Raw genomic sequence first — 13,117 nt, forward strand, 5'->3', positions numbered from 1 at the left:
ACAATATTTTGACATAAAATTAAACAAAAATTGACAAAGATACTAATAGCATATTCTATACAAACTAACGCATCACTTGAGAAAATAAGAAACAACAACCTCAACAATAAAGACCCCCATAGCCATTTCTCTCACAGTAAATTTCAATCTAATTAATAAACACTATTTAAGTATATCGATGCTCTCAATATGGAATCACTGTACCAAAATTACCTGTAAAAACCGTTGAAAGTTGATGTTTTTACTAGGCTAATTTTCCGTTTGACTCAATTACGTACAACAATAGAAACTAAGAGTGAACTGGAATTATGACTCATTGAATCATGTTTGCTGCTCTCAGAACTCGTATATAGTTGTAAGAATGATGGTCAGAGATAACATTCTAAAAGGCTTTTTGACAAACATTCGACGCAATTTTATTACTATCACATGTTCAATCCAGAAACAACAAAGTAGAACGGAAACAAATATGCTTAAGGAAGTACAATAGACAGTAATAGTGGAAAAGCAAAATCAAGACCAGCCAGTACATGAAGTTGATTGATAAGTGTTCCTGCATAATGATAAGTGTTCCTGCACAATGCAAAGAAAAATAAGAATACAGTAAATAAAAGAGGAAGAGGAGAAAGCATGCAATATGAATCGAGAGAGGTAAGAAGTACATAAATGAGGGAGGATGAGAAGAACCCTTGAAATCGAGGAAGAAGATCGAAGAAGTGGGATGCAAAATAAGGTTTTGTTGAAAACTAATAGGTGGGGAGAGCGAACGAAAGGGTTTCACGAAATGGAGAGTTTCTAAACTGGCGGTGATAACGAAAGGTTTTTACAACCCTCGAAAGATTTAAGACAATTAACACTCCTAATTAATTCCAAATCAGCCCATTGTGACCCTCGATTTATCCATCGTAGGATTAGGGTACATTCCTTTTTTCCAATACTGACATTATAAATTATAAGACGGACGCTCTAAGGGCGGTTTTGTGTAGGTCTAATTTGCCTGACGTCTGAAAGGTTAGAAGACTAATGAGTAGTATCGATCCATCTGTTACACAGGCCCTTTGTCTAAACTTGCAATGCAGGGGGCCCTGTCGCCACCAAAGCTTTTCAAAGAGGAGATGAGCTTAGACTCAAAGGAACTTTATTTGATTTTTTTTTTAACACGATGCTGGATTCTCAATAGTTGTACAACTTCTGAAGTGGCCACATGAAGAGCCTTCTCAAAGTCTGTTGAGAATTGCATTTGATTATAATTGGAGGAGGTTGCGGACTTAGTATTAGTAAGCTAGTGGAAGCAATCAATGCCTGTTTGGCATGCCAATCTGTGATGTATAGTTGCAATGGAGTAACAACATTGCTTCCGAACACAACTCATACAAATGATCTTTCTTTATTGTAACTCTTGTAGTTGCCCCAGTTAAAGCAGGCTATAGTTGGCTTTGTCATGGTGTGGTACGGTATCCTAAAATAATAATCCCCATAGAGGCCAGACCCTTTTCTCCCCTCTGTGTTTGGGCACTTACAAAGTCAGTGCATTCTAAAGATTATTAAGCAAACGCATGCACTCTCTCATATAGTTTTAATTCTTTTTTAAAATAAAAATTGATGCACGGAAATGCTGTTAAATAGATACTTGTAGTTCATTTGAACAGGTCATATTTGAATCATGCTAATCGACCAAATTCATCCGTATAATATAAAATTCAAGCCAGGTAATAGCAAGTGCATAAGCGACGCTGAATCACCGACAATTCCAAACTGGAAGAAGATAAATTTCTCCTTCAAGAGATGCAAAAAATTTGGGGAAGATCTGTAACGTGCTTTTGAACTTAATTCACTGGAAACAACAAAAAGCAAATATCAGTGAGGAACTACAGATATTTTCGTATGAATAATCAATGATTATCTGATGAATATTCAGTAAGTCAATAATTAAAACTTAATTAGCTTTTCTGAATTGTGACCCTCGATTTTGTGAACTTAGTGATTCCATGCTTAGTTAGTTTGCTTGCCACAAATGCGACTGACATTGGGAATTTTTCAAGTGGTAACTCTCTAGAGACAAATAGATACATCATTGTTGCCACCTTCAAAACACTTAGCGAACCGCATTATAGATGAGGTAAAGTATAGATTAAAGATGTGTGGAGCTAAGACAGCTACTAAGCGTATATTTTCTATCATGTGTGGCACTAAGACGTGGACCTTAAAGTTCTAGCATTGCAAAACTCCTATATCGACAGTGATTACACCAAGCCGACCAAATCTAACTATATAAGAGAAAATGTCAATGAATTAGTTTCTATGTCACCTTTTCTTGAAACACACCTTCTCTCCACATTGCTTTTGGTTTCCATAGTTTTGACAGGTAGCAACATATGAGAATTTCATGTCAGCTAGAGCCTCTAATTGCTCAGAAAGAGATATATGGCTTCTCCGCTCTTCCTCTGTTGGAGTCGTAACTACCTTGTAGCCTTTTTAAATTTCTATGACACATACGATATGATTCATTAGAAAGTTCTACATAAATCCAATGAATTTAGTATATGCTACAGATTCAGCTCTTTTGTCTTACCTTTTTCGGAAGCCATGTCGAGGAAAGCTTGAAGCTTCAAAGCCTTAAGAACGGGACCTGGGTCTGTAAAGTCAGCATCTGTCACGACTCTTGCAATGAATCTGCGTGGGAAAATGGTTCCAGCGTTGTCTAATCTTTCTTCCGGAAATCTCATTACTGTTAGTACAGTGAAATTGTCGTCAACTACAGAAAGCACCCCAGAGTTGCACTGTTTGGTGGGCGAGTTGCGAGAAGCGAAATTGAAAGTTGACGTTGATTATGTGAGAAAACTTCAAGTTGATGATGGACTTTCGGTGTCATGGAATTCTGTCAGGGGTCTAAACGAACGATATATCAAAGGTGAACTGGAACTTTATACAATTTCAAGTTGGTGCGGGTTCTCTTTCTATGAAGCGGATTTTGGATGGGGAAGCCAATATGGATTAGCTCTGTTAATTTAGTTTGGCCGAATATTTTCTTCTTAATGGAAAGTAAATGTGGCAAACGTAGGGGTTTCGTTTATTTTTGGGTACCAAAGAGATATTGCCCGGTTTTAGATTTGAGGTTAGATTTGAGGGTTTTTTAAGGGTCCTATTACTGCCGGACCCAATTTGTGTTGCGCGGATTCCCACAAAAAAAAATTATTATATGTTATTGGTTTCAAAAAATTCAAAAAAAAAAAAACAATTATTAAAGTATCTTTATTGATTAAAAAAATTGAATTGAAACCCCAAACTTAAACGACCCGCTGGAGTCGTTTGGACTAAGTTCCAAACGACTTGGCCACACCGCGTTGGGACTTAGTCCCAAACGACCCGACCACACCGGTCAAGAGAGCCCAAAAATAGAACTTTGAATTTTTTTTCAAAGTTCAAATCCCAAACGACATACGGCCATATCGTTTTGAACTAAGTCAAAACGGTGTGACCATATCGTTGGAGACTTAGTCCAAACGGTGTGGCCATATCGTTGGGGATTTTTTCTAAGTCAAATCCCAACGACATGGCCACATCGTTTTTGGACTCGATCCGAACGGTGTGGCCATGTCGTTTGGGATTTGAACTTTGAAAAAATTCAAAATTTGCGTTTTTGGGCTCTTAACCGGTGTGGCGAAGTCGTTTGGACTAAGTCCCAAATCGGTAAATCAAATCGTTGGGACTTAGTCCAAACGACCTAGCAGAGTCGTTTAAGTTTGTGGTTTCGAATTCATTTTTTTGGGAATCAATGGCATACTTATAATAATTGTTTTTTTTTTGGATTTTTTGAAACCAATGGCACACTTGTAATAATCGTCTTTTTTTTTGGAGTCCGCCCAACACAAATTGGGGTCCGGCAGTAACAAATACCTTTTTTAAACAGGAGAGAAAGAAAACAGACGGTAATAGATTTTCGGTAGAATGTGTATAAGGTTTATTTAATTTTTTTTTTTTAACTTTGAGGAGGTCATAGAAAATTAAGAATAAATGAGGGAGATTTAAACAAATCTGGGGAGATGTTTCTAATTTTTAGCACCTCTTCTTTTTTAGGAACCACTAATATTGCTTGAGTTGGAAAATAAAGCATATGGTGAGGAGAAAGAATATGCCCGAGTTTTTTTATATATAGATAGATAGATTACAAAAACACCAAATGTATTTTATTATTTTATCGAGATATGTAGTGCGAATAGGTTCTAGTCTATAATTGCGGCCAGAGGCGATGCTTTGTAACCAATAACATTACACTTATACTTAAGAGTCTTACACTGATATGGATTTATCAACGAATGTAACTTTTTGGATTATTACGATGCATCACACTGATTAGACTTTCAGACGATAAATTTGTACACTGTAGTTGTCTGTAGTAAGCTTCTAACAATCGTAGAGATTTTTTAGTTACAGATGGAACGATGTTGAGGAATGGGTTGTTGTTACTTTGCCACTGCCTGTATATTGTCTTATGAAAATGCCAACGCGCTTCGTAACCATTCTCTCATGCATTGCAAGGATGGGCATATGATTGATATAAAAAACAACATGCATTCAATAATACCTCATACCAAATATTAGAGCCAGACAGTATTTTACAGGCAAGCCAAATACTAGATCAACATCAGAACAAATTGTTAGATCTTATGAACAGACAATTAATAAATATAAAATCCAAAATCAACTGTTACAAAAGTAGAGCCTATAATACTGCATCATATGTATATAATTTCCGAAAAAGTAATTGTCTATCTTCTAGTTAGTCGTTGTTCCCCATTATGCACTTGAAACGTTTAGAATTCTACAAAAGTTGTATAACAGAATAGAGCTGAGGCTCCCTTCAAGGCCATCTCTACTTCTGAGGTTGCTTCCTATTAGATTGTTTCATGTGTAGATGTGCTACCCCTAACAACTAAATCAAATACACCAAGGGACATAGTTCTCCAGCTTATCTACACTCAGCTGTTGCACATCATGTTCAACAATGTCACTCAACTAGTTCGTTTGTTCCCACCAACTACGAAAAATGCTTCTGTTGCACTTCGATGGAATACCAAGTTGCTGCAGTGGAAGGTCAACACCTCCAAACCCAGAAAGGAGACAACCTAGTGATGCCACTAGTGAGAAACAATTGAATCTTCTTTATTAAGTTTTGATGAATGATTACATCTCTATTTATATACAAGCTTACTCACCATAACTAACTTTGAGACAGACTAACTGAATTACAGCTGTCTATCACAACTCTAACTGCTTTGACTTGACTTTGTTATTCTAGAAGCTTCTTCATAATCTTCTTATGCTTTATCTGTCTAATATCCCCCCTCAAGATGAAGTTTCTGTAGGAACAATTGAAAGCTTGCTCTGGAGGTAGGTGTGTCTGTGCCTTGAAATACCTTTGGTCATAATGTCTGCTAATATCACTATACCAAAACAGGACATCCCTAACAGTCAGAAACCGTTACTAAAAATATTTGTAATGGTTTTTATGCGTCACAGTTTGGGCGTTGCTAATTCGTTATTAATATTCGTAACGGTTTATAACCGTTACATAATTATTTATTGTAACGGTTTCTAACCGTTACTAAAATATTTACTAACGGTTTTCTTTGCTTAATTGTATTACTCTTTAGCAACGGTTTTATAAAATTAGTAATGCTTTTTGGTGTTACTCTTTTTTAACATCAGTAACGGTTTTATAACATTAGTAACGCTTTTTTGTATTACTCTTTTTTAACATCAATAACGGTTTTATAAAAATAGTAACGCTTTTTTGTGTTACTCTTTTCTAACATTAGTAATGGTTTTATAAAGTTAGTAACGCTTTTTTATGTTACTCTTTTCTAACATTAGTAACGCTTTTATAAAATTAGTAACACTTTTTTATGTTACTCTTTTCTAACATTAGTAACGTTTTTATAAAAATTTTAACACTTTGTTGTGTTACTTATTGCAAAGCTTAGTAACGGTGAAGAATCGTTACAAAACTATTTCATATGTAAAAAAAAAAATCCCCCAAAACCCCCTCCCCCCTTTTTTGGGAGACTACTTAACCTACATAAAGATGCCCCCACTTATTGGGTATTTTACAATCGTCCATAATATAAACAAGAAATCTTACAAGTACATCCAATCACATAATCTTTTATTAAAATAACATCACCAAAACGTCTTTCATAAATAGGACTTGCCACGAATGAAATACACACTATTTTCCAAATCAATGGGACTTGTCCTTAAACTCAAGCTCTCATATCATTTGTACAAAACTAGCACCTTCAGTAGTTGTAAGCATCAGGGGATGACTTTGGGATGGTATCATCAGAAAAGTCCCTTTCATCCTATACACCAATAGAAATAAATAAAAAGAGTTGAGCAGTAGAAAACAAATATGTATATATAGATATATACTTATATCCTATTCTTAAGTAGTAGCTCCTTATACTCAAACTACAGAATTCAGAAAACAGAGTATGGTAGCATAATTCTTAAGTAGCAGTATGTTTTGTCCCTTCCAAGAGATCGGAAAGTTCAGTATTTATTTTCACTGGTCCAACAACCAAACTCACAAAAAATGTGGCAACAGGGTCTCATACTCCTAACAATATGAGCAATTCAAACTCCAATAAACTGTTCCACTTGAGCAGTCTTCAAAGATCCTACTTTTGACACTGTTTTGTGCCTTCCAGAAAAATATTTGACGCAAGGAGGTGTTCTCTCGTCTCATATACAACCCCACAGACTCTATTAAATCCATGGGAAGAGTAAGAGAACAGTTCTATTGATTATTGCTAAAGAAGCTCATGGAGTCCAAAAAAAGCTATATGCTGAAGATTACTGACCACTACTAGTGTGTATCTACGAGTATGATCATACTATTTCCAACAATTCTTTAAGGTTAAATAGCTAAACAAAGTAAACAAAAACAAACAAAATCATTCACAACAATTCTTTGGAGCTTTCAAGAAATTTTCGCAAACACGACACCTTATACAGCAGTTTGTACTTGAGCAGATTCTAGAACAAGATTAGCGTATTTGTAAGTACGCAAAGAGAGTGCCTTGGTGTTTTCAATAATCTGTTCGTACTTGCAAGTCAGATCAGAGAAGAAAGGGAGTGAGTTGGAAAGGGCTAGCCGACAAAGACGCAAATGAATGCTTAGCAGGAGGAACACCAGTTGAACACTTACACATTCACATGATTGGGTTCCATGACAACAGTTCCCGACTTGGAATCAATCTTTGCGTCAAGCTTTGAATTTCGCACAAGATTCACTATCCATCTTTCAGCCTCGTCATAAGTCATATTCAACTTTTCCGCAACTGTTATGAGCTAGAGGCTATTACTACCACGTACCACAAGAACGGATCGTTTTCCAGCTATATCGACTAAACTTGCACCAAACACAATAATCGAAAGAGCAGAACAAAATCTCATTTGTATGTTTAAGCTACTAAGCATATCAAAATGGTCTTTAAAAAGCACATTTCCAGTGGATTTAGTAAGCAAACAAGCATGCCTCATGGCAGAAGCCAAAAGGAATTCAGTTCAGTAATAATGGACGTCATTACTATTTACTAGTCTAGAATATGTTGTTTCAGCAAAGAGATCATTCTAATACCATTCCATACACCTAACCAGAATAAGATCTCGATCGACTCACACTTAAGGAAACCGAATTTCAACCAATCGGTTCATATACTAGTTGGCAATCAAGGATTTAGGTTTGTAACTTATGTTTTAAATGTCACCGCAATTTCCAAATTTTACGCACAAGATGATTTAAATATCACGATAATGGAGTGTTAATAACTTAAAAGAATGCAAGGAAAAGCACCAATTACCTCCTTCCATTGGCCACATCCGTAATTTCAGCTCTAGTAGGCGCACTGACTTGACAAGTGACTCCAAAACCTGTGTTGCCCGATGATTTGGAATGTGAGCAGCTCCACATATAGATATAATTTCTTCTTGAATGTCTTCTAGCCTTACCCATCCACATTCTACAGCAAGATCACCTCTGGCAATCATAATCCCCAAGGGATTAGGAGACCGCATTGCCTGCAGCAACAAAAGGGGCAATTTCTCAAATGCACTCTGGGTATACAAAACCAATGTTTCACAAGTCATGGGAATTTTAATGATCTACCTCAGCACAGTACTAATACAATGTGACGGGCTTAAACATTGCCCTAGTTTAGGTGAGAAGCTATCAACGTGTTGCTTGAAAGCTGATGGTAATTTAGAAGAAACTTGAAGTTTATTCTCCAGTGAGCTAAATGGGAGATTATTAGGCCGTTGGATGATCTTAAGTGGACGCAAACAAGCCAAGTGATAATTCATTTGATTGTTGCAAATGGGGAGTTTGCTTGCTTGAACTGTTTCTTCTTTCTCCTTTATAACTGGAGCACCAGGGGGATCCTGTAGTCAAAACAAAAAATGTACATTGTTTTAGAAAAAGGAACTCAGCATGTGAACGTCGGTAAACAAACTTAGAAACTAGAACTGCAAGAGTACCCAAATTCTGTTTAAGTCGTAAGAATAATGTTTAAACAATCTTATCTTTCCAGTTCATAAAAACTAAACTGAAGAAAATTTCTTTGTAATTTAAAAAACCGAGTGTCCACCAGTATGATGAGGATAAGTAGATACTAGAAATTGACAACTAGAAATAAATAAATAAAGAAAATAAAAGTGATTATTGTTCAGAAGTACTTACTCCGAGCATGAGAAAGCTGAATCCTTGCTTGATAGTATCCTCGTCAAGGTTAATCTCTATAAGTTTCCGCAGATCGCCAAAGCGTGCAATCCTTTACCACCTTCAACTTTGTGATGAATTCCCGGGGGCATTCTTTTCGAGGGCTCCCATTTCACAAAAACTTGAACCGAGGCAAGTAATCATTTCCTCCTCCGGCATACTATTTCCTTTCATGTCTTCTACTATTTCAAAGGAGATCCGACCTTTCTTGAGATGGGATTCTACTAAGTTACGCTCATTCGAAAACTTGAGTGGCGAAATGGCTCCATTCCCGAGCTTGAGTTTCCCGGCGTTGTTTATCGTTACATCGGACAAAACTTCGATAGTTATGCCCAAACTCGCACAGAGTCCGAAGAGGCGAGTTTTCCTTGAAAGTATTTTTACAACCGATTCCTCATTAGGCACTTGTTGTGGGTGATGATCGAACATCGATGAATTCAGCTTTTGTCTTACAAGGTGTAGGGATTCTCGATATGTTGAGCAAGCTCCTGTGGCCCCCACAAAGTTGGAAAATGTTTTGAATTCTTGTTTTTCGTCTTGAGGTTTGGATCTTTTGTGCTTTCTAGGTTATCCATTAATCCAAGACCCACCCCACTCTGCTCTAACTTTCCAACACTACAATAGTCGGGCCTTTCAATGCTTCCAATAAAGGCTTCCTTATCCAGATATTCGGAGGACCGACAAATGAATCTTTATTGATATTCAAATGGGCACCAAAGATAAGCTATTTTCCTCTTGAAGTGTACGTAAGATTCTTCCACTACTTCTTTCTTCACTTCTATGTCTTCGCATCGTCTTTGTCTTGTCCTTCCTCGTCTTCCTCAAATATCGTGCTCAAGTATACCTTCTCTCAGAATTTTGGAGCAATCATATCACCATCTTCTTCAACTTCCATATCGGTCAAATGATGAGACAGACCTATCAAGATCGCCATAAGTTTTATGTTGTGAAACACCCTTGTCCACTGTTTCACCTCATGAACGATCAAGGGTTCTTTGGTCCCCATATCCAAAACCATTGACTTTTCCATCCCTTGATCTGCATCTGCATAGAGTTCCAAAGATCTTTTTGCAAATCCACTACCTTCTACTTCTCGTACTTTGTCATGTCCAGTTTATCCCTTGACTTTGGCAGTAGCTTCGGTTTCCAGTTCCTCTAACCGCCTCCTCAATAACTCAAGCTCCTTCTGCTGCTGCAAGATCTTCTCCTCCATTAAGCCTTTCCCCATTTCAACAAACTCATCGCCATTTTCGACACTCTTGTAACTTCTTCTCTATTCAAGTTTGAGAATCTTTTCCCTTTCTTTGACCTTCGGGTTGATCTCCTCTTCACTCTCAACTGGTTTCCTCCTTTCCATCAGCTCAAGCTTAGCCCTTAGTGCTTTGCTTCTTCTTCTTTTTCTTCATAAGCTCCTTGTGGGCTTCATTACGTTCCTTTTCCCTGTGTCTATTCTCCATCTGTAACTTTATAATAAATTGGTCCATGGCAGCAATCCTTGAACCCAAAATCACAGAAGAACCATCCTCTGAACCTATTTTATCCTTGTTTGGTGTATGACCACCACGAACAATGCACTTCGCTTTTGCCCCATATTCAAGAGTGGAAATAGTCTTGTACATTTCCTTGGGATCTGGACTGGAACACAATATCATCAATATTTTTGATTTGTCGTCTTCAAAGGAGTCCTACAGACGGAAAATGAAATTAGAGGAATATTTCTTAAATGAAAGCCCTAATTGCATCTTGAAGGTATCCAAACACCTACACTGCAGAGAGAAATGGGAGTTACCTGTAGCAGCATAGTTAATTTGCTATCTCTGAATGGAACATGAGAATCTCCATTTGCTATGGACTCAACCACTCTCTTCAGCGCTATATTTCCTTGGTTGATCTTTGCAGACACTTTCATGAACTTATACAAGATGCTTAGTGGCAGATAATAAGGCTTAAATCATAAACTGGGCAGTATCAATAATTCATATCACTGAGCATCAAATGACAAAACTAATGCATGAACTTCAGTACAAAGCAACCTATGAATAACTTAACTAAAATCAACTATATGTTAATTAAATGCTCAAAAATTAACCAAATATATAAATTAGGAGCTACCCATTTCATAAAACAATGCTAAACTAAAAACATAAGATAATTTACCCAACCTATAGAGAAAAGAGAGAGCCCCAAGTAGACACAGGACTCTGCACTCACTACTTCAGCTCCCCTTTTCTTCTACAACAAAACTAGCAACTAAAAATAAGGGCAGCAAAAACAATGTGAGCTTTGGGATTGATTCATGAATGTTTGGACAAGAATAATGAATGGAGTGGATAGGTGACACTAATGTGTGCACTGCCCAACCTTCACTAAGGATTGGCTAGATGTTAGTTGAAGCAGTTTTTTGTAGGTCTTAAGAGAGATGAATACCATAGAAATTCTAATAAGTATAAGTAGACTAAGGACTAAAATTATAGAAATTCTAACGCACTCAGCCAAACAGTGTACAAGCACTACCGCACCACATTGTGAGATCCTAACCTTTTCTACTTAATTATTGAGATTATCCCAAGTCTTCAAAAATGCACATTCTCTATAACGAATGGTACTTTCTTATAAGTAGAGTTAAACTATTAATCACATTAGACTTCATTTCTTATTGTCTTGCCCGAACAAAATACTAGTTTAATCCAGATTACACGACTGCGCCAACCTAGTGATAGTCCTGAAACTGACACTACAGTCTACAGACAGTGATACAATCCCATTGCTTGCTAAATTCATTCCAGAATACCAAACTAGTAACATACTAAAATGGTCAAGTCACCCATAAGTTGTCCGTGTACAAAAGCGATCCTGGCCCGAGCCATTACCGCTTACTACATGAGTTATGTTCACACTTATAAAGCACTCAATGTCTAAATTACTAGAAGATCTCGCTCAAACAACAAACTCTCATTCATTTAACCGACACAATACATTATGAACAATATTCATACAATAAACAACATATCAAATAAGCTAAGAACCCAATCAACAAATACAAGTTCAAAAATCCCAAGTAAATTTGTGATTCAAAAGAAAAATCAATATATTTGATTCGAAATAACAACAATCCATTTGGAAAATAGATGGGCCAATTTCAACGAAAATGAAAACATGTATATTGAATTGAACCTGTCAAATCAATTGTATCCTGAAAGCTTGACCGATGAATCGAACACAATAAAATTGATAGGAGAGTAATCAAAAGTAATAATCTACAAAGAAAACTGAAAAAATCATAATTAAAGCTTTTGGATTCTAACCTTAGAGATTGTAGGGTTTATGAGGAGTTAATCACTGAAATGAGGAGTTAATCGCTGAAATGAGGTGATGAAAAAAAAAAAGCACTACTTCTAGCAAAACGAAAAGAGAACGTCGGTTTGAAGAAACTAAAGGGAATATATTGATACGACCATAGATTGTGATTTGACTAGAATAGATCGGACCTTCAATCGCACAAACACAATCAATAAAACTATCTTTTTTTGTTGATATAAAACCCATAAAAGGAAGAAAATCGAGACAAAGGGGTCACTTGAATAATTTCTGGAAAAACTGTCTAGTGTATTCTTGATTGCTCATGAGTAATTACTTCCCACACTCTAAACCAAGTACCTTGACACCATAGGGCATACATTTAGCATAATATTTAGGGGCAACTCACACTAACAAAGACATACCTTATTTAAGGTTAGAAGCGTCGAGACCATACCACTAAGGATTGGATTCAAAATTGGTACCAACCAAAGCTACCACTAGATAACTAGCCCGCCAGATTCAAAACTTATGCAGATTTCTTTCACTAACAATGACAATATATTTGAAACCAAGAAAGCAATGATAGCTAATAAAGAGATTACTAAAAAAAAGCTTATACTCAAGTAGCTAATTAAAACCAACAATGCATATAAGAAAGAGGTAACGTTTATGACACATTATACAAGTAATGGTGTTGCAAGTATTATTTTTCCACATGAGCTTATGTGCACATCACAGAAACACAAGTAACATTGAGTCTCCCACACACAAATATCATTCTTTTCTATAATAACAGTTAATAGTGAAAATGAAAAGAAGAAAATAATATACAGAAAAGATGAAGGTGCTACACTTACATGGTTGGAAACCGAGCATTTATCCGCAACCAAGTGAGCTGAAGTTGCATGCAGCGTCATCTAAGAAATGATATTCAGAAAACGACAATATATGACTCAATAATTCATAAGCGAAACTATAGAGATACGAGAAATAATACTACCCAACTATAGAGATACGACAAAATCAAGTAATGCTAAC

General features: G+C 36.4%; 1 protein-coding gene, 1 long non-coding RNA gene and 1 pseudogene across 7 annotated transcripts in view; all 3 read right to left on the bottom strand.

Moving 5' to 3' along the window:
- Positions 1–3,229, bottom strand: part of LOC147516092 (uncharacterized) — a 30,631-nt gene extending 27,402 nt beyond the window's left edge. For 2 of the 6 annotated variants that reach the window (XM_086594542.1, XM_086594543.1), the window contains exons 1-2: positions 2,309–3,229; positions 531–1,834 (exon numbers count right to left, since the gene is read on the bottom strand). In XM_086594542.1, the coding sequence (XP_086450668.1) occupies positions 531–664 (134 nt within the window). In that variant the 5' untranslated portion in view covers positions 665–1,834; positions 2,309–3,229. The remainder of the gene's footprint in view (positions 1–530; positions 1,835–2,308) is intronic. The other 4 variants (XM_086594548.1, XM_086594546.1, XM_086594545.1 and 1 more) reach the window with 4 other exon arrangements.
- Positions 3,230–7,953: 4,724 nt separating this feature from the next.
- Positions 7,954–8,820, bottom strand: LOC147516094 (uncharacterized). The gene is made up of 3 exons (XR_015213580.1): positions 8,741–8,820; positions 8,171–8,442; positions 7,954–8,082 (listed from the first exon to the last, which is right to left on the bottom strand). It is a non-coding gene; the product is annotated as an uncharacterized LOC147516094 (long non-coding RNA).
- A 651-nt stretch (positions 8,821–9,471) lies between these two features.
- LOC147516095 (kinesin-like protein KIN-10A pseudogene) lies at positions 9,472–10,688 on the bottom strand (annotated as a pseudogene).
- Between the last annotated feature and the right edge of the window lie 2,429 nt (positions 10,689–13,117).

Source organism: Coptis chinensis, chromosome 2, assembly GCF_015680905.1.
Source record: "Coptis chinensis isolate HL-2020 chromosome 2, ASM1568090v1, whole genome shotgun sequence".
NCBI classification, from domain to species: domain Eukaryota; kingdom Viridiplantae; phylum Streptophyta; class Magnoliopsida; order Ranunculales; family Ranunculaceae; genus Coptis; species Coptis chinensis.